This window comes from Octopus sinensis, linkage group LG1 (genome assembly GCF_006345805.1).
Source record: "Octopus sinensis linkage group LG1, ASM634580v1, whole genome shotgun sequence".
Taxonomy (NCBI): domain Eukaryota; kingdom Metazoa; phylum Mollusca; class Cephalopoda; order Octopoda; family Octopodidae; genus Octopus; species Octopus sinensis.
Window position 1 is genome coordinate 51670629 of NC_042997.1, and position 22513 is coordinate 51693141.

Here is a 22513-nt window from a genome sequence, read left to right on the forward strand (position 1 = left end):
TCTCGAGCTTGTTCTTATTCTAGTAACTATGCTTTCGGAGTATTCTCTTCTTCTACTGATTAAGTCTCCTAGGTAACAGAAGCTGTCCTATGCCTGCAGCAAACACCCTGGGCATTTGAGAAAATCTATTTCCCATGTATCCTTAGTGCTTATTGCTCCTGTGCATCTGCCAATCATAATAAACTGAATATTGAAGATAACTATGAATAAATATTTAGTAGGCTGGTTACAAAAATTTAAGAAAAAGCATGGCATTAAATATTTAAAAATTTGTGGCTTATGTATAAAACTGATGGTATTATGTAAAAAAAATTATTAAAAATTTATATAAAACTACATTCATGGTATATATATATATAAGCTATATTATGAAATATAAATGTGTATTATGCTTAGTCTTGGGTCTCATCCCAAAGCTATACCATTTAATAGATGCAAATATACAAATATTCTAAAATAAAAATCTGAAATCAGCTACACTTCTGGTCCCAGGAGTTTTTCATAAAGGATTCTCAATCATATATGTATTAGGTACATGAAATGCTCTACTAAATCTTTCTTCATCAAAATTTACTGTTTTTTTAAAATGTCTCTATTGTGTATTATTTTCATTTCAGCTGCTGAAATAGATTTATCTTTCCGGGAGATCAAATGTTTAGAATCTGATCGTAATCCAACAGTCTCTCTCCTTCGAATATGGGGATGTCAAAATGCTACAGTGTTCGACTTATATAAAGTGTTACACAAAGTTGGCCGATATGAGGAAATGAAGCATTTAGAACAAATCAGTATGTTTACATTTAATTTCTTTTTGTATAACTGGAGGCAATATCACTGAGGCATGATTAATGCTAGTGGAAAACTAATATGTGTGTATGTGTTCATGTATCTATCTATCGACCCCACCCTTCACACACATATAATATATTGTTCTAATTTATAGAAAACAAAAGACAAAGACAGGTGAGGGAATGACAAGCAGGTGTATTATTTTGATGCTCAATAAGAATGGAAAAGCCTTTGTTTCAAGCCTACGCTCTTCGACAGAAAGGACTGAAAGGGTAAAAATGGAGAGAGGAAAAAAATGGATTTATATATGTATATATATATGTGTGTGTGTGTGTATATACATATATATATATAGAGAGAGAGAGTGACAGTCCCTATCTGAAAGTTTTGGTTTTCTTCCAGAGTGTTGTTTCGATGAGGAGGTTTTTCCCTCGTTCTCAAAGGCTGTCATTACTTTCAAGACAGTACTGTCATTACTTTCTTGATAGACCAAACATTTTGGCTGTTTTCGTTATGCTAGTGCCTACCATACGAGCACCAACAATTTGACCTCTTTGAAAGTCCAATAGATCTGTCATTTTAATGAATTTTAATTACCTTTCTTTGATGATATCTGAAAAGAAACAACAATTTTAGCAAAACATATTAAACAACACTAATAATAAATCAAAAAATATAAAAATAAACAAGCTTTTGACAGTTTTATAGATATTTCAAAATTATGATGCTAGGTGTTTCCGTTACTTTGTCTAACCCCTATATATATATATATATATATATATATATAAAGCAATTAAGATTCAAGTCAATTCCAATGAATTTACTTGAATGTGGTACTTAACTTAGATGCACCAGAAAAACTATATGGTGTTAACCATACAGTAATGTGGGGTGATTATAAACGAGAAAGAAGCAACAAGAATGGATTAGTTTTTAGTACAATTGTTTCATACAAAGACAGGCTTTTGCAACTTGTAATAAAGCCTGTCTTTGTATGAAACAATTGTACTAAAAACTAATCCATTCTTGTTGCTTCTTTCTTGTATATATATATATATAGATATATAGATGAGAGGTATTGGTATCCAGAACACCCAAGGTGGCAGGTAAGGCTATGTAAGTGCTATGGATAGACTGTAATTAAACCCTCGGTTCAATAATATTACGTGTAAAGAGTCTAATGTGGGTCTTGTATGAGCATGTATATGTTAACTAAAATGTGACAACAAAGCCAAGGCTATGTGGAATTTTCAGGACATTTATAAAAAGAAAGTTAGTCTTACAGCTGTTTCTGGTATATTCTACTATTTCCCTCTATTTAACCATCTCACATTGTCTCTGATGAAGGGATATCCCTAATATCTCAGAAACATCTGTAAGACTAACTTTCTCTTTATAAGTGTCTTGAAAATTTCACACAGCCTTGGCTTTGTTGTCTCGTTTTATTTAACACACACTGACGCACACACTCATAATATTTTATGTTATATTTTGACATTTATATTCATTTTTATGGATCACATCCAATATTCACAGTTTTCCACTACTCGCAGATGCTCTAGGGATGTAAGCCCCATGAATACTGAGAGACTACTGTATGTGTGTTGGGGCATTTATATATATATATATATATATACATGCACACACACTCACAAAAGTGCTTAAAAATCTATATTTGCCACTCAAGAATGAACTGGAAAATGCATAAATATGAAATTTTCGCTAATATAGTTACAATACTAGGTTTAACCCTTTATATTTAAACTGGCCATATCTGGCCCAGATATTTTATCTGTTTTGCATTCAAACTGGTTAGATCTAGCCTCTCACACCAACCCAACAATGTCATTCTAAAAAGAAACAATCACATCATTGAAATCTTGAAGCTTCGATATAATGCAATGTGAATAAATAAGTAATACATTTGACTGAATAACCTGAATGTTTAAGGATTAAATATTTGTATAATTTAAAGGATATAAGCAACTTTAGGGAAATAAATTGGTTTCAGTGAAGTATCAGAATTATTTCACAGACTCGTCTTGTTGGTCGTTTACCTGATACTCTGATATTCACCATTTAATTTTTAAAATTCATACATCCACTTTTTTTATATATTGGAAAGAGCAATTAATTTATCGTTGTCATCATTATCATCATCTATTTGACGCAACTTACTTGGACTAATGTAACTCTTCTACACTAGATGTTCTGAGCAAGCAGTGCAGCATGTATGTCTGGCTTGGGTTTTAGTCTCATTAGTCTTTTGCTAGCTGAAATATCTCATTTGCGCTTGTAATAACTACATACGATAGTAGTTCATTAACTAAACTGGTTGATCCCATCTGTTCAGGACCTAGTGACATTCACCATTGATTCAATAAGAATCATTTCCCAAAACAAATCATATCCACCGTGCTATCTCATGATTTCAGTGTATCCTAGCTCAGGTGATTACATGCTATTTAACCCATAACTGAGACTACTACTCTGGGTTAGAGAGTACTATAACCTGGGAGCAATAGTGGCTAAGAGGTGGTTTCACCCACTTCAAAACCCTAGAACTCATGAACCAGGGTCCCATTACCAGATGTAATTTAACCCCTTACCCGGCAGAAACGAATATATGCGTTTTGACCGAAATCGTTTTTTTCCATCTCTGGCGAGTTAACTCGTCAAAAGATAGACTCGCCAAAATCGACAGCAAACGAGTTCCTTCGTCTTAAAATGGGTTAACTCGTTTCTGCCCAATGCCTTAATTTAAAATCAATATTATTGAATTAAAATTCATAATAAATAAGGTTTGAAATATACCTCGAAATCACCATTCAAAACATAGTAAAATAAAACAATTAAAAAATATGTCTGAAAAAATACATTTATTTTCAAAATAATTGTTGGGTAAGGGGTTAAAGATAAATTTTAGAAATATTTTGAAAGTTTTCATTTACGTTTTGTTTCTTTTGAATTTTTGGCAACATTTCTTTTCAATTTCTGTGAGAATTTGTTTCAGCAAATACTACATGTTCTTCATTATTTACTATTACAGTACAAGAGGAAAATAGGCCACTCGCACATATTCCTGAAGGTGCACGCTACATAAATCCTGAAGAAATTAATAATTTGCAACCTGATAACAATGATGATTTTGTAGATGAAATCAATCCAAGTGGTATGTAATCCTGAAAAATCTTCAATTTTATTGTCTTTTCAGTGTTTATACCTGATTTGAGCTGAATACTTTTTATGGTTTTACTCTGAACAATTACTCTTTACTCTTTTACTTGTTTCAGTCATTTGACTGCGGCCATGCTGGAGCACCGCCTTTAGTCGAGCAAATCGACCCCGGGACTTATTCTTTGTAAGCCCAGTACTTATTCTATCGCTCTCTTTTGCCGAACCGCTAAGTGACGGGGACGTAAACACACCAGCATCGGTTGTCAAGCAATGCTAGGGGGACAAACACAGACACACAAACATATACACACACTTATATATATATACATATATACGACAGGCTTCTTTCAGTTTCCGTCTACCAAATCCACTCACAAGGCATTGGTCGGCCCGGGGCTATAGCAGAAGACACTTGCCCAAGATGCCACGCAGTGGGACTGAACCCGGAACCATGTGGTTGGTTAGCAAGCTATTACTACTTGTTTAGTAGTTACTTTATTAGAGTGCAGCAGTGTGATTATGAAGTTCTTTTCATTATCACAAGATCCTGGGTTTGATCTCATTATGTGACATCTTAGGTATATGTCACTTTTCTACATCCTCAGGTCAGCCCATAATACATGTATGAAATTAGTAGACAAACTTTATTGGAGACATTGGATGTATTGTACAGGTAATCCTTAGTTGCAGACTCTCATATATTATTCCATATTAAGTGCAGGTTCATTCCCACTCCATGGCACTTTGGGCAAGTGTTTTCTGCTACAGCCCTAGGCTGACAAAGCCTTGTGAGTAGATTTGGCTGACAGAAACTGATGCAATGTCTTTCACTGCTTATCTTCCTTAAAAACATACCTGGTCATGGGGGAAATATTACCTTACTTGGTTAGTGACAGGAGGGGCATCCAGCTATAGAAAATCTGTCCAACCCATGCAAGTATGGAAAGAGGTATGTTAAAAAAATGTTAAGGGTACATGTCTGTGGAAGGCTCAACCACTTACACCTTTATTCAAAGAATAGCTTATTCAGTTGATCAAACAACCAAATCTTCATCATCATCAAAACCAACAGAGCATTATCCGTCTATCCTTATTTTATTAGTGATCATTAGTTTAAATACTCTTTACTCTCTTTTTACTCTTTTACTTGTTTCAGTCATTTGACTGCGGCCATGCTGGAGCACCACCTTTAGTCGAGCAACTCGACCCCGGGACTTATTCTTTGTAAGCCCAGTACTTATTCTATTGGTCTCTTTTGCCAAACCGCTAAGTGACGGGGACGTAAACACACACGCACACATATATATATATATATATATATATATATATATATATAATATATATATATACATATACATATTTACGACAGGCTTCTTTCAGTTTCCGTCTACCAAATCCACTCACAAGGCTTTGGTCGGCCCGAGGCTATAGTAGAAGACACTTGCCCAAGGTGCCACGCAGTGGGACTGAACCCGGAACCATGTGGTTGGTAAACAAGCTACTTACCACACAGCCACTCCTGCGCCTAAATGCAGTTATCTCTGATAGAATTTAAACTTAAAGGTAGATAAAGATGAAATAAATGCTGTAAACTATTTGGTCCAAATACCAAAAACATTTCAAACTTTTACATTTTATTTTATTCTATATTTATTTGTACTGTTATATGATAGCCTTTATAGTATCTGCATGGTTATTTGTAGCAGCAAGTTTACCTGACAATTCTGATCCACTAATATGTGTACTGATAATGATACAATAATTTATTGCATTCACTGAAACACAAATCACTATTTTTCATGGGACCTAAGAAATCCAAATTCCATAGAATAGGGGGTAACCTGTCAAGTTAACCCTGCAATTTTGTTTAATTACATCTCTAATGCCATTGTGAAAACATGAATATCACAAACTTTATTTCCATCCTAAATATTATAGACTTGGTGTTGTCATGGAGAAGACATGTAGAAATTATTCCAGCATATTCTTTTTTCAAATGCTATAATAGAGTTATAGCAAACTATCTCTGTTAATAGATATGTTCTTAGTTTTTACCTAAGAGTGCCTCCACCCATTGTCATGTCATGTCACCCATAACAAAATCCGTTCCCAGTTTGAGCCAGCAGGGCTTGGCCTAGGGGACGGTAAAAGGCCAGATGGTATGACAGTTTACCTCATCTGAAATGCCACATGCTGTGACACCTTATCCAGCAGAAATTTGTTGTGTTCAGCTACCAGCCCAGGTTCCACTGCTAGTCAGGCTGAGAAGAGCAAACTGTCAAAATATCAGTTGCTCTCTGACAGGTTTATGGTTGAGCCTGTGGCTGTGGAAACCTCCGATGTTCTTAGCCCCCAAACCATATCCCTGCTCACAATCACTATTGGGGTGGAGATGACTATCCACAAGTGTGAACCCCATGAGTCAGAGTAGCTATTCCAGTGCATCTCCCTTGCCATCTTCCAGGGCAATGCCTTTTCCATTTTGTCTGCAGGGACCATGTGGTAGTCTGAATCACAGGAAATCAAAAGAATGTAAAAATTTCTTAGCTTATTATATGAACAATAAACTTATTCAATAGCAGTACTTTTGTAAGCAAAAATATATAAAAAAAAAAAAAAAAAAAGAAGAGGAAAGCCAAGCCAGCCTATGAGAGTAACAACCAGGAGTGGCATTCATGGCAAGAAAGTAGAAAAAGAAAAGAAAGGAAGTGGGTTGGGAGTTTCTGTTATGTTTGGTGCTGCAATATAGTTCTGATTATCTGAGAAATGGTAGATATTGTCTTAGAAAAAAATGACAAAGAGAAATTGTTTGAAATGAATTTATTGTTCAGATTTTTTGTAAGGTTGTTACATAGTTGATTAAACTGTCTTTAATTATTTATTAAGGTGGTGAGCTGGCAGAATAATTAGCACACTGGACAAAATGCTTAGTGACCTTCCATCTTTCTTTAAGTTTAAGTTCAAATTCCACTGAGGTTGAGTTTACCTTTCATCCTTTTGAGGTTGATAAAATAAGTACCACTCAAGCACTAGGGTAGATGTAATTGACATACCCTCTCTTCCGAAATTGCTAGCCTTGTGCCAAATTTTGAAACCAATATTTATTTTATCATGCCCTGTCTGTGCATGAAACATAAAATCTATATTAACAGAATTTGAAATGACAAACTAGATAACTTAAAGTATCCAATCTAGCTTTTGACTACCTGTGTCAGCTCTATTGTCCTGGTGTTAAGTACCAATCAAAAAGCTAGCTAAGCTGATAGCAATTTTGAAAGTAACTAAACAGATCATGTTTCTTTCTCTCTGCAGTTTCAAACATGAAATCATCCAAATTTTTTGCTAAATTATGTGACAGATTTTAAATTAACTAGCATAAATTTTACATTTAACTATGTTAGCTTCGAAGGATGATTTTGAACATGTTTTCTTATAAATTATTAGCACAAGGTACTTCCTCTAGTGCTAAGTATCCAAGGAAAGTGCTGAAAAGACTGAAGCAAGCACGTATAACATGATGCCAATGACAGTGTTTGAAATCCTGACCTTGCTATCATTACTCCACACTCCAACTTCATTATTACTATGATTTCATACAATAAATAGAATAAACAGGAGAAATAGAACTTAATATATAAGTATATATACTTTTTATTTCATAATTGGCAAAAAGTTACAAAAGTAACACAAGGACATGAGGCTCACAATCCTTAAATCATTTTTGCAACTGTCTACTGATTATAAAATAAAAGGTACCATATGTATATATATATCTTATCTTTTACTTGCTTGTCATTAGACTGCAGCCATGCTGGCATACCACCTTGAAGAATTTTTATTTGAATGACTTGACCATAGTACTTATTTTTTAAAAGCTTGTCCCTTATTCTCTTGGTCTCTTTTGCTGAACCCCTAAGTTACAGTGATGTAAACATACCAACACTGATTGTTGAGCAGTGGTGTGGGACATGTCTCTTTGTCTTGATATTGCATGATAGTTGTAAACAAGTGTCACTGTCATGCAAGCAGTGACCTTTGATACCAGTCTTCCAAGAAAACATGTTTGGTCATGGGGTAAATATTATCTTACTTGGAACCTGGAAAGGGTTTAGGACAGGAAAGGCATCTGACTGTAAAAATATCTATCTCAACAAATTCTGTTCAACATATTTGAGCTGTGAACATGGAAAAATAGATGTTAAAACAATGATTATAATGATTCTTTCTACTGGAAGCACAAGGCCTCACATTTGGAGGAAGGGATTAAGTTGATTACATCGACCCTTGTGTATAACTAGTACTTATTTAATTGACCCCGAAAGGGTGAAAGGCAAAGTTGACCTCAGCAGAATTTGAACTCAGAACGTAGCAGCAGACAAAATACCACAAAGCATTTCGCCTGGCATGCTAACAATTCTGCCAGCTCACTGCCTTAACAATGACGATAATAATAATAATGTGTGTGTGTATGTATGTTAACAGCATTTGTAAAAGTTATGTTATACTAACTGATGTGGCATTATTTTTTTTAGATTTACCTCGGCCAAGTGAACTGGTACATGGACAATATACAAATAACTCAACCAACAATATAAATTTATCAGATAATGTTAAAACTTCTGACATTTGTTCTGGAAATGCTGCCTGTAACCAGAAATACCCACCACACTGTTCAGGTGTAAATCTAAATACTTTCTCATCTCTTCAATCTGGTATGTCTGCTTTAATGGTAAATATGGAAGAAGTTACTTGTTCTTATTCATATGAAGAAATTGAAAGTGCCACACAGTCGTTCAGTCATTGTATTGGAAGAGGTACTTTTGGAAGTGTTTATTATGGGATTCTGAAGGGCAGTAGATGTGCTATAAAGAAATTATCTAAGGTAAATATTCGATATTATTTCATCTTTTTTTTTTCTCCAATTTACAGCATTACAACATTGATTTCTTTTTTTTTTTTTTTTGTTGAAGGATTTAAATGGTACCAACAAAGCAATTAATATATTGAAGAAAAATCCACTTGATGAAATGAAAATACTTCTTCGGTAAAATTCTTTCACATTTGATTATTTCAATTATTATGAAGTTTACATGTTTGAATTTGCATGTACCATGTTCCTGGCAATAACATCTGTTAATATTCTCCAGGTTTCTCTCTTTCCTCATTCATACAGCTCACTAGGTATTCATACAACATTTGATCTTATCGTACTTAAATATCTTCATATGAGAATCTAAACATAAAGATTGACTATTTTGTCTATTCTGTCATTTTATTTTTAAATTTTAAAGCCATATTCTCTTACTTTTCATTTGTATTAACTTCTTACATAAGCATGAAGTCCTCTGCTTCCCTATAAAAAGTGAAGACTGGCACTCCTGTTTTCTATAGTTTTAATTGATGAGCATTCTAACCAGATTCAGTTTGTTAATGATCATCCTATTCTATTTGATAAGGATTTCTCTTTTGTCCTCAGTTATACTTATCATTTTTGCCCTTTTGTTTTTCTTACTAAAGATTTCAATTCTTTTTCTTTTTTTGTATCTTCTAACGTAGATATCGTCATGACAATATTATAAATATTTATGGATATTGCTTTCATAAAGATGATATATACTTTGTATATGAGTACATGGACAAAGGTTCTTTGCAAGACTGTCTATTAAATGATGTAAGTTTTAATTTTTACTCTAACAGCAATAATGCATTTGTTAAAAAATTTCACATGCTTCAGACTTCCTATGTAGTTAATGGTTTGATGACTAAGAAGTTGATAGATCTGACACTTAATTCTGGTTTCTATGGAGAGAAATCATTTTTGAATAGTATGTTACACTATCACATTACTGATGCTTATTTTTAAAAGTAAATAAAATGAAGCATACAAAAAAAAAGCAGTACAGTGAATCCCATCCATCCATCTTTGCCAACTGTCCTAAGTCAACTCCTCCATGGGGTCCTATTAGAGGCAACCACCATTAGACTTTCTGGCTGAATTCCTAAGCGTGACTAACTGAGACCATGGATATTATCCAATCATTTCATTCTTGGTGTATCCCTAGATCTCCTAGTTGGCTCAGCTTCAAGATTCCATTTTGCAATTCTTTTCTGCCACATTCTAATTGCATGTTCATAGCATGTTCAAGAAGCCTGTTGTATATATGTGTGTGTGTGTGTATATATATATATATATATATATAGATGTGTGTGTGTGCGTTTGTTTATGTGTCTATGTTTGTCCCACTAGCATTGCTTGACAACCGATGCTGGTGTGTTTATGTCCCCATCACTTAGCGGTTCGGCAAAAAAGACCGATAGAATAAGTACTGGGCTTACAAAGAATAAGTCCCAGGGTCGAGTTGCTCGATTTAAGGCAGTGCTCCAGCATGGCCACAGTCAAATGACTGAAACAAGTAAAAGAGTAAAGAGAGAGAGTATTGGAGCTGTGACCTCTCTATGCAGAAAATTAGCAGCCCCACCTGGGGAGACTTTCTGATCTGTGGGTTACACTCCCTGTTGATTGGATTAATGAGCAGTTTAGGTTGCTGTGAAGTCTTTATATGAATCTCCAGGTGTTTGTGATTGGGTAAATGGTGCTAAGATAAAACTTTTCAATGTGGTTGTTGGTCTTTGGCAGGGTTACTAATGAGTTGATTCCAGAAAATTTGATCTCATGACTTTTGAGCTGTAATAATGTAGTTATTCCACAAAACTTAACAATAAAAGCATATAGCCATAAACATCTTTCCTTAATTGCACATTCTGTTGGAAATGAGATTAATTTTAATTTTCTACAATTGACTTGATGTTAGTTTTATTGAAGCTAATTTGTCTTGACTATTGTAAACAAGAAAGGGCAAACATGAAATGTTTTTTTTTTCTTTCTCTTGAAGAATGACTGCTTAAACTGGATTGAACGACTGACTATTACAAAAGGAATTGCATGTGGCCTGTACTACTTACATAGCCACAGTGTTCCTGTGATCCATGGAGATATTAAGAGGTTTGTTTAAATTGCCAAAATTTTGATTGGTATTATTTTTTCCCCGTCTCTCTTTTCATGCTTTTCTTCTTTACCATTTCTGTTTGTACGACTACAGGATCTACAGGAGTATCAAGTTTTCCTTGTTAAATGCACAATCCGACTGTGGCCGATGCCAGCCTCGCCTGGCACCAGTGTAGGTGGCACGTAAAAAGCACCCACTACACTCACGGAGTGGTTGGCGTTAGGAAGGGCATCCAGCTGTAGAAACATTGCCAGATAAGACCGGAGCCTGATGCAGCCTTCTGGCTTCCCAGATCCCCGGTCGAACCGTCCAACCCATGCTAGCACGGAGAACGGATGTTAAACGATGATGATGATGATGATGATATATTTCTAAGTATTTTTATTTAGAAGAGATACAGGCATGGCAGTGTGGTTAAGAAGTTTGCTTTGTAACCACATGATCTGCGGTTCAATCCCACAAGATAGCACATTGGACAAACATCTACTGTTGCCTCAGGCCAACTAATTCCTTGTGTGCAAATTGTAAGATGGAACTGTGTGTGTGTGTGCAGGTATACTCTTTACTCTTTTACTTGTTTCAGTCGTTTGACTGCGGCCATGCTGGAGCACCACCTTTAGTCAAGCAAATCGACCCCAGGACTTATTCTTTGTAAGCCTAGTACTTATTCTATCGGTCTCTTTTGCCGAACCACTAAGTTACGGGGACGTAAACACACCACCATCGATTGTCAAGCGATGTTGGAGGGACAAACACAGACACACAAACTCACACTCACACACACACACACACATATATATATACATATATACGACGGGCTTCTTTCAGTTTCTGTCTACCAAATCCACTCACAAGGTGCCATGCAGTGGGACTGAACCCGGAACCATGTGGTTGGTTAGCAAGCTACTTACCACTCCTGTGCCTATATGCATGAACATTGTCATAAAGTTGACTGAGTGAAAATATTGTCATGTTGTAAACATGTGAGTTACATACAGTAGCTCTGTGCTCATGAAATAGTCGAATTAAGATTACTTGTAAAACAGACAAGGCTGGCAACAGGAAGAGCATCTGGCAGTACAAATACTACCTCAAATAGGTACCCATCAAACCCATACCAATATAGAAAAATGGACTCTGCCTTGAAGAACTTTTAATTGAATGAATTGACCCTAGAGTTTTTTTTTTAAAGCCTCATACTTATTCTGTCAGTCTTTTTTGCCAAACTGCAAACCACACTTACCGCACAAATACTGGTTGCTGAGTGGTGGTGGGGTACAAGCACAGGTACAAACACACATGCACATAAAACAGGCTTCTTTCAGTTTCCATCTACCAAATCCACTCATAAGGACTGTAGCTATAGTAGGTTTTTGTCTCAGGTGCCACACAATGAGACTGAACTTAGAGCCATGTTGTTGGGAAGCAATTTCTTACCGCACAACCACACTTATATATATATATATATATAGGCGCAGGAGTGGCTGTGTGGTAAGTAGCTTGCTAACCAACCACATGGTTCCAAGTTCAGTCCCACTGCGTGGCATCTTGTGCAAGTGTCTTCTGCCATAGCCCCGAGCCGACCAATGCCTTGTGAGTGGATTTGGTAGACGGAAACTGTCGTATATATATATATGTATGTCTGTCTGTGTTTGTCCCCCTAGCATTGCTTGACAACCGATGCTGGTGTGTTTACGTCCTCGTCACCTAGCGGTTCGACAAAAGAGATGGATAGAATAAGTACTGGGCTTACAAAGAATAAGTCTCGGGGTCGATTTGCTCGACTAAAGGTGGTGCTCCAGCATGGCTGCAGTCAAATGACTGAAACAAGTAAAAAAGTAAAAAGAGTAAAGATATATACAAAGGCAGATATATGGGCTGAAGGACAGGCATGTGAATGCTTATATTGTGTGTTTTCAAATATATGTGGAATAAAAAACTTGAAAAACAGGTATGCATTAGCAACAGAAAGGACATCAGGCTGTAAAACAATGCATTAATAATATGTATTCATCTAACCCATGCTAACATAGAAAAATAAATGTCAATTGAATGAACAAACAATTTCATTATTTCAAGTATTTCACTGCTTTGAATGATTCATTGAGTAACCCATGTGACAACATATTTGGCTTATGTAGAATTTTATTTAGTGAGGCACGGAGATACTGGTCTTGAGTAGTAGTCCTTGTATTCCATCTCCTATGTTATAACTGCTTAGCTGTAGATGTTTAGCTTATTTAGTGTCCTTTTCATGAAGGATTACTTCATCATCATCATATAGCATCCACTTTCGATGTTGGCACGGGTGAGACAGTTTGACTGGAACTGGTAAGCCAGAGAGCTGCACCACGTTCTGATTTTAGCTCTGTTTCTATGCCTGGATACTCTTCCTAATGCCAACTACTCCAAGGGTTTAGTGGGTGCTTTTTACATGTCACTGGCATGGGTGCATTTACATGTTACCAGCATAGGTACTTTTATGATATTTTAGTTTCCTTATCTTATAATTCTGTTGCAATTTTTTCATATTGCTTTCCCTTTTTCTTATTATACAAACAAGAACAATTTTTTCTTCATTCTACTTAGGGTGTTCATTTAGTTCAATAGTTGTTTTGTGGATGGCCTTTTGTACTTGGCTTATACTATCCATGCTTTTCCTACACATATTTAGAAGGTATCTATCTGCTATTGAAAAGGTACTCTAGAATGGGAAGAATCTTTGAATTTTGAAGTTATTTCTACTATAAGTAGCTCTGTTGATTGAACAACTGGAATACTTAGTGTTGAAACCAATAAGGAATACATTTCTGGAGCCATTCTTATTCACCTTTTGGAAAACTGAGAAGATGTTTCTCCATAGTTGTTCTTCCATATTAGTTTTTTTAAATTTAATTTTTTTTTTTTAATTTCAAACATCACAATGTAGTTCTTATGATTAACAATTGATGCTTTTATTCGTTTAACACTCTATTTGTTCTTGTATAAACAGGTTTTTTTTCCCTTCATATCTTCATTCATGTTCTATTCCCTTCAATTTTCATTTTAATTTTGGATGTATTATATATTGTTGTTATAATAATAATATTTATTTTTATCATTCAGTTGCAACATTCTGATTAATAAACACAAAGAGGCTAAAATTGGTGATTTGGGTTTAGCTGGATTTTTGACTGATCATTCATCTGAACTTTTGGATCGTGTATCCAAACAAATGAATCCAAAACTTTTTGGAACTCTAGCTTATTTGCCACCAGAATTTGGTACTTCAAAAGGGAAACGTTTCTTAGAAACAGATATATACAGTTTTGGTGTGGTAAGTTGTCTTAAATGATATTTTATCCTTATTGCATGTTTATATTAATCATTTCAGACTGTTTTCCATTTATGATAGGAAAGTCCATGGCAAATTTTCTCATAATAAAATTTAATCTTGCTCTATTCTATAGGTGTTGCTAGAAATTATCACAGGAAAATTAGCTTTTGATGATCAATATAAAACACTGGTAAATATATTTTTTACTTCAATTTATTAGTTGGAAACGTGTAGTTATGTATATGAGTACTTTGTAGAACTGAAAAACATTCTATTGACATTTAACAACAAAACATGTGAGAATGTATTTTTGTAAAAAAAGCAAAAAACAATAAAATTGGAAAAGTAGAAAAGAAAATATCTCTAACAATAAATGAGTTTAAATATGTTAAAAAAAAAGATGTTTAACTAAATTTTTTCTGATCAAAGAAAAATAATTAGCTGTAACAACTACAAAATGATTCTTGAAATTTAGGGAAAAGACAGACTGAATGATTAGATGACCCAATATTGTCCCTTGTATGTCTGAGATGTTGAAAACGTACAGCCTTGTAATGTTTAGTAAAACAAAGTAGAAGCATGTTAATATACAACAATGTATGAAATATATAATACACCAGTTTATGTTAGTAATATACTGGTTTGTGTCTCTGAAAAATTTTTATACTTCCAATTTTTATATGTCAAACTTCAAATGTTCACCAAAAGTGTGAATAATGTTTTAAGGAAAACTTGACTTGGTTGTGTTTGTATGTGTGAGGTGGTATTAACATTGATATATATGATTTGTAAATAATATTCAGAGTGACAAGGTAGTTAACTGGCAGAATCATTAGCATACTGGAGAAAATGCTTAGCAGCATTTCATCTGTCTTCAGGTTCTGAGTTCAAATTCTACTGAGGTTGATTTTTTTTTTCTTTCATCTTTTCAGGATTGATAAAATAAGTATCAGTTGAGCACTGGGATCAATGTAACTGATTTATCCCCTCCTCTGAAATTGCTGGTCTTGTGCCAAAATTTGAAACCAATATTCAGAGTGACAGCATAACGTGAAGCAACTGAAAAAAAGCTGTCCATTGACAAATTTCAGATCAATTTATTTCTAAAAATAGGTCCACACAGATAAGAATTTTCTTTCGAGGAATGTGGTTTAAACAGTTTAGTCATATGACTAGATTCCAGAGTTTTCTGCTCAGAATGAGCAGCAACTTGGACATTGATGATTTAGCATGACAGACTGGACATTCAACCTGTTTTGGTGATAGTATATTTTGGTAGTGGAAGCAAACACACATTTTCATGAAGAAATATACACATACAGATAGAAAGTGAGAGAGAGAGAGTGAAAGAGACTGATATTTCACATGCATACAAACATAACTAGATGCTCTCACACATAAACAAGAAAAGAGCAGAGTAGAGAGAATAAGAGAAACATTAAAATGTTTGATGTCAAATAAGACAGCATTGAATCAGCAACACCCAAATGGCTGTGCCAAAATGTATCAAACCCTTTTTTGTTATATCAGTTTTAAATTTAGGCATCAGACTAGGTTTTGACCAATGCAAATGTTTTTGAGCAACTTTAGCTGTTTTATGTTGTGACTGGAATTTATAACCAATAGATTTACACTTAAGCGTGCTGTGGCTATACTAAACTAGTTTGATTGGGAGCCAAGATTTTACATGCAGCCATATATGTGTGTCTATGTTACTGTGTGTGTGAGCATCGACTTTTAAGTTTGTTTCTGTGTTTGTATACTCATATGTGTAAAGTATCACATCTCAAGTTTGTTTGCATATACTGTTATAAAAGACTTGTTGGATATCAATAAATTGTTTTCTTTTTCCAGGTTGAGCAAATGGAGAGTTCTTTAGAGGATAAACCAAGAGAATTATGGGTTAAAGAAAGTGATAAAAGAGTTGAATGCCAGTCAAATACTTTGATACCTAACTTATTTGACATAGCTTTCAAATGTGTCTCTGAAAGAAGAAAAGATCGACCAGCAATGAGTGAAGTAAGTATTAAATATATCTTGCCTTTTTCCCAGATACTCCTTCCTACCCTTATATAAATGTGAGATAGCTATGTATCTTCTCCATAGCAAGACACTTGTTCCTTGCACATGATCCCAGTCCAACCTCTCAAATACTTCCCTACTTAGCCAAGATGTCTTTTCACTTTTCTCTTTTCTTCTTTCCTGCCTTGCGAGTTACTTGGTGATCCTGCTAGTGCCAATGACATAACAAAAATGCACCCAGTATACTCTGTGAAGTAGTTGGCATTAGGAAAAAGCATCCAGCTGCAGAAACCATACCAAAGCTGACATGAAGCATGATGCAGGTCCATGGTTCACCAGATCCTCTCAAACTGTCCAGCTCATACCAGCATGGAAAATGAACATTAAATGAGGATAACGATGATCTAAACACTGCTTCTGTTAATAGTTTTGCTAGAAAATAATTTGTATCTATGGGAGAGAGAAATTTGAATTTTTTATAATGGAATTGCATTTGTAATTTATGTAGTTCAACCAAAGCACTTTTTGCACCAGCTTTCATTCTTCTTCCAATTCTACCCTAATAACTCTGTCACTCTAGAGCAGAGAAAAATTGCCAGTGTCATTCTCCTGTTCAAAAAAGGTGATTACACATCATGTGTCAACTACCGTCCAGTCAGTCTTACTAGCTGCATCACCAAATTGATGGAGTCCTGTGTCAGAGAAACACTCTGGAACTTCTGGAGCTCTCACAGCCTTATTTGACCCTCACAGTTTGGGTTTATCCCTAACTCCAGCTGCTTTAGCCAACTCATCCAGTTTTCTGAGGGCATCACCCAAATCACTGATGACGGCTCATGAATGGATGTTATCTATCTTGACTTTGTCAAAGCCTTCAATTCTGTGCCACACTAACAACCCATGGCAAAACTCTGCTATGGATGTGAAAGATGATCTCTGTAACTGGTTGAATCCTTCATTCTTGGTTGAAAATTGGTAGTCACGGTTCTAGGACATCATTCTTCACTCTATGAGATGACATCTCCTGAAACCCCAGAGATCCATTCTTGGGCCTGTGTTTGTTGCATATATTAATCGAAATCAAATTTGATGACTGGCATCCATGCTAGTGGAGCGCTAAGAACACCATCCGAGTGTGATCATTGCCAGAACAGCTGACTGGCTTCCATGCTGGTGACACATAAAAAGCACCATTCAAGCGTGATCATTACTAGCGTCGTCTTACTGGCACTTGTACCGATGGCATGTGAAAAAACATTCGAGCGAGGTCGTTGCCAGTGGTGCTGGACTGGCTCCTGTGCAGGTGGCATGTAAAAAACACCATTTGAGCATGGCCGTTGCCAGTACCGCCTGACTGGCCCCCATCAGTCCCATTTCTTTATTTTTTGAAGACTTATTCACTGTTCACTCTCTGTGCATATTCTATGTTCTGTTTATGCAGTTTCGGTTACAATTTCTGATGAGCCCTGTATACAATAAGTTCATTATTATTATTATGATGCCTATAATTTACATCAGTCACCTCATATTTTAGGGCAGTGCTTATCATAGCAGCGATCATTGAAAAGGATGATGATGAATATCTACTGAATCAATGAAATATAAAGCTTGCTCTAGGTTTTGAGATATTTAAAAAAAAATTATGACACATGTAGTTGATTTTCAGGAGTATTCTATATTCTTGAATTAAAGAATTATGCTAAATACTTGTAAATTTTCACAAAGTAACCATAAATTTAGTTGCACAAATAATTTTAATAAAAGCACTATCTGAACATGATCGATGCCAAACCTACCTGACTGGCTCCTGTGCCAGTGGCATGTAAAATGCACCCACTACACTCGGAGTGGTTGGGGTTAGGAAGGGCATCCAGCTGTAGAAACATTGCCAGATCAGATTGGAGCCTGGTGCAGCTGCTGGCTCTCCAGACCTCAGTCAAACTGTCCAGCCTGTGCCAACATGGAAAACGGATGTTAAATGATGATGATGATGAAAAGCAGTTAGCAAAATGTATTTAATAAAACCACAAATTCACAGATTTCTGTCAGGTGTTTTTCTCAATTATACCTGTTCATTTTTTATTAGGTGGTGCAAAATTTGAACTGTTTGGAAAGGCATTTCATAAGAGGTAATTATTCATACAATTTATTTACCAGATTTGCAAAAAATTACTCCTGGTAACTTCCTTGACAGCACAAGGAATTTTCATGGGAGAATACAAAAGCAGCTTGTTTTTTTTTTTCTCTTTTTTTTTGCAAAACTCCATTTTCTCACTTCTTTACGTCCACTACCCTAGCTGAACTGAGTCAGAACAAATACTGCAAATACACTCTTATAACTTCACTAATATACTTCCCAGTCTGTTGAAAAGAATATAAGACAAACTTGACTTCAGCAGGATTTGAACTCTGAACATAAGAGTCTAAACAAAATGCCACAAGGTATTTTGTCTGATGCCCTAATGATACTAGCAAATTGTTGCCTTAGTGACCTTTGAAGTGCTATTCAGTGGTATAAAATGAACATGTTTATTTCCATATCTAAGTATTATGAGAAAGCAAAATAATGTGCTTTGCTATAGAATATAAGCTAAAGGCTATGATAACGTCTGAACTCCTCAAAATATCTTAGCTAGTATACTCTGAATATGAGAGAGAATATTTCAAATATATTTAAATGTCAGATTTTACAGTATGTTTAATAGTTAGTCCAACTGTTTTATTGTCTTTTTTAGTTTATACCAACTTAATGCAACTATTTCATCCTTAGTCTAGAAGAGCCCTATTTTTCAAAGGACTATGCCTTTCAGTTATGCAAATATTTCTGATTATGATAGTTTGTTTTTCCTTCTCAAATTCATCAAGTTATAATAGATATAATTAACGGAATGTTTTAATAAACTAGGTGAGTTAAGTTTCATTTTAAAAAATACCAGTAAAATCAAGTCTTCAATTTTCAAATAACATTTGTATTAAGAAAATCTCTACTCCAGTCAGTTAACATGTATAAATTCTATTCTTTTTTTTCTAGATATCGAAGTTAATGTTCCAGAAATGCTTTATCAATCAACCAATGAATATTGTCAGTCTAGTTCTTCCAACAGTGATAACTTTGATCCATTTACAAGCTGTGAGCCATTTAAGCTGCAGCGCAGCTGGGATGAAAAAAATAAAAGAAAAGCTGAGACAATATCACATTCTGAGAGTGTAGAAGACAATTGTGCAAATGATAATGTAGAATCTCTTCCAGATGAGGAACTATGTTCTGAGACTTGCGTAAGCACACATGTGGAGTCAGTTTTGAATGAAGATGCTAATTTATGTGAAGATGAAGATACTAACAGCAAAACTGAAAGTGATGAAATAGGTTATAAAGAGTTTTCAACAGATATAAAAGATCAAAGGAAGTGCTTTTTCAAGAACTATGAAGCAAAGAAATCTAATTGTTTTCAAGAAAACTATAATTGCTCTGATGAATGTGGGGTAAATGCAGAATAAGTAGTACTTATTCTTTAAGTTTACAAAAAGCGTGTTAACTGTCAGAAACAAGCTTTGATTGATTTGTAAACTCTTTGAAGTCCTCCTGAAGACAAAAGGTATAAATCTGGATTTTAAAAGATTTTTGGAGTTTCTTGATCTTGGTTCCCATGAGTCAGTTATTCAAAACTGCAGGGTATGTAACATTAAGGGCGATAACACTGGGAAACATTTTCAAAAAAATTTTTAGTCGTCTTACTTTTTACAATTGGTTTTATTTAATTTGATGGTGCTGGGTTCAGAAATGTCCTCTGAACTTTTTCGTCATGACAAGTCTTTTTGTTAAACAGGAATTCATTTTTTACCGAAAAAAAGTCAATGTTGCTGCTAAATGCAGTACTGAAATACGAAACTAACATAAACCAAATAATACTTTTTATTATTTAACAAATATATTACACAAAATGTTTAATTGAACATCTTATTTTATTATATGATATTTCTGTCAAACTGAACTTGGAATGATAGTAACACTAAATCAAGCACAGTGTGGGCATATCTGCTGGCAGATACAACAAAATCCACAAATACAGGACATGTATGAAGTCAAGGATCACAGAAATATAGTTTATTAACTAATTCTATTAAGGACATTTCTGACATCAGCATGATGTTTAAAGCTGATTAAATTGAAAATAGTGAAAGTTGCTTGAGTTTGATGTTTTTTATTTATTAAAGATAGTTAATTCATGACTTTCATAGTAGCATTTACTTCAAATGACATTGAAAAATTAGGTTTCCAAAGTTATATCATGCTCTATAGATGGCTCCACATTTGATGAAGCCAAATCTATACTTAGAAATGATGACAATATCAAGAATGCTGAAAAATGGACATTTGAATTAGTGAAAAACCTTGGTATGACAGAAATGGATTTCATGTTTTAAATCAGCACCCCAAAATTACCAGAAAACTTATCTCTGACACTAGACTAGACAACAAAAACCATGTTCCCCAATGTAATAGTAAAGTTCAAAAGAGTAACAATTAATTTAAAATTCAATAACTCTTTAACAAAATTGAGCTGTCTGATTGTCATTTACCTGCAGTTTTAGACAACACATTGAGTATTTACTTCACAGTTGGGTATATATCTATAAGAGACAGAAATTATTGGATATGTTTTTTTCTGTCTTTCAGTAAGTAATCCTGTTAACCCAACCCCCTTTTGGTGCCACTGACTTTGGGATACACTATAATAATGTTATTTTTATATTACAATTCCTCTACATTCAAATTGAAAAAGAAAAAAAAGAAAAAAAAAACAGTGAAATTTGAGATACTATCACATAAGATGGAACTCACTTCCTTTCACTCATACCTTATGTTTATATATATATATATATATTCAATCTCATGGCTTTCATAGTTTCTAATCTTTTTACTAAGTCACAAATTTGTTGAGAAATTGAATCATTCATTATATTACTGGCACCCTTTGTAAGATTGATATCAGAATGTTAAAAGATATACTTAGATAATATATGGTTTGTGTGTAAATATATTCTTTTACTTGTTTCAACAAGAGGCTGACGCCATGCTGGAGCACTGCCTTTCGGTGTTTTGGGGTCTCCTTTCCATAGTGTTTTTCTGGTGGAGAAACGAGTTGGACAAAGCTGCTCTTCTTTGTGCCTCCTGCCGTGATGTGGGCTCATCTGGGATTTCAGACAGAAATTTGTCCAGGTGTTTTTTGAACGTTTTCACATCTACACCTTACAGATCTTGTAGGTCCCTTGGCAGGATGTTAAACAGTTGTGGTCCCCTGAAACCCAGACTGTTGCAATACTGGGTCCTTATCTGAGATGGTATCTTTGGTATTATGCAGTGCCATCCAGTTCAGTGGTTGGTTTAGCATGGCTTTAAACTCCATTCATGAAATTTAATTGTTACAAAGAATGGTACTTTTTAAGACTATTATTTTTATACAAAATAAGTTTAAAAGAGTTATTTATAAATGCCTACTTAATTTTAAAGATACTCATAGGCATGACACTGGTGCAATTATATTATATTTATAATAAAATTGTTATTGCTCTCCTTTAAGATAGACTTTGTTTTTATTATTTTGATGGAAAATGAGAAAATACTAAGCATGTACTATTTGTGGTAGAATCAATTGCTTGACTGTGAAAAGAGTTAAATTGGTATAAATGGTAGAGTATCCAATTCTGTTGGCAGTATTTGATACCTTTTTATATTTATTATCATTGTTGCTGTTTTTTTAAGTTTGCTCTTTGCATATTTGCATGGTTTGGACAAGACTTGTAGAGTAAAGGCGCTTGGCCTAGTGGGTAGGGTGTTGCACTTACAATCGTGAGATAATGGTTTCAATCCCCAGATTGGTTGTGCATTGTGTTCTTGAGCAAAACACTTCATTTCATGTTGCTATAGTTCACTCAGCCATAAATGGATAATCTTTTCATGGATTGGCTTACAAAGGTGAGATGGTAACTCTGAGAAAGTTACCTGAATAGAGATCATGCTAAACATGCTTTATTTTCAGCAATTGAAAAGATGAATAAGTACAACCTGAACTCAGCTAGTTGGGATTGGTTATTCAATCATGTTGAAGATCGATCAATCAAGTCAAGGCAGAGGCAATATTCTCTGACCTAATGCTTTTCCTGATGTCAACCTTTGATTTTCAAATAAAGAACTTTATTT

At 34.7% G+C, this 22513-nt stretch overlaps 1 protein-coding gene across 1 annotated transcript in view; it reads left to right on the forward strand.

The window, feature by feature from the left end:
* The window catches only part of LOC115211751 (pelle-like serine/threonine-protein kinase pik-1), a 31703-nt gene extending 9811 nt beyond the window's left edge, over positions 1-21892 (forward strand). The window contains exons 2-12 of the mRNA XM_029780405.2: positions 618-788; positions 3839-3961; positions 8499-8848; positions 8937-9010; positions 9523-9637; positions 10860-10969; positions 14079-14289; positions 14423-14479; positions 16144-16308; positions 18398-18440; positions 19343-21892. Coding sequence (XP_029636265.1) covers positions 618-788; positions 3839-3961; positions 8499-8848; positions 8937-9010; positions 9523-9637; positions 10860-10969; positions 14079-14289; positions 14423-14479; positions 16144-16308; positions 18398-18440; positions 19343-19809 — 1886 coding nt within the window. The 3' untranslated portion in view covers positions 19810-21892. The remainder of the gene's footprint in view (positions 1-617; positions 789-3838; positions 3962-8498; positions 8849-8936; positions 9011-9522; positions 9638-10859; positions 10970-14078; positions 14290-14422; positions 14480-16143; positions 16309-18397; positions 18441-19342) is intronic.
* The last annotated feature ends 621 nt before the right edge of the window (positions 21893-22513 follow it).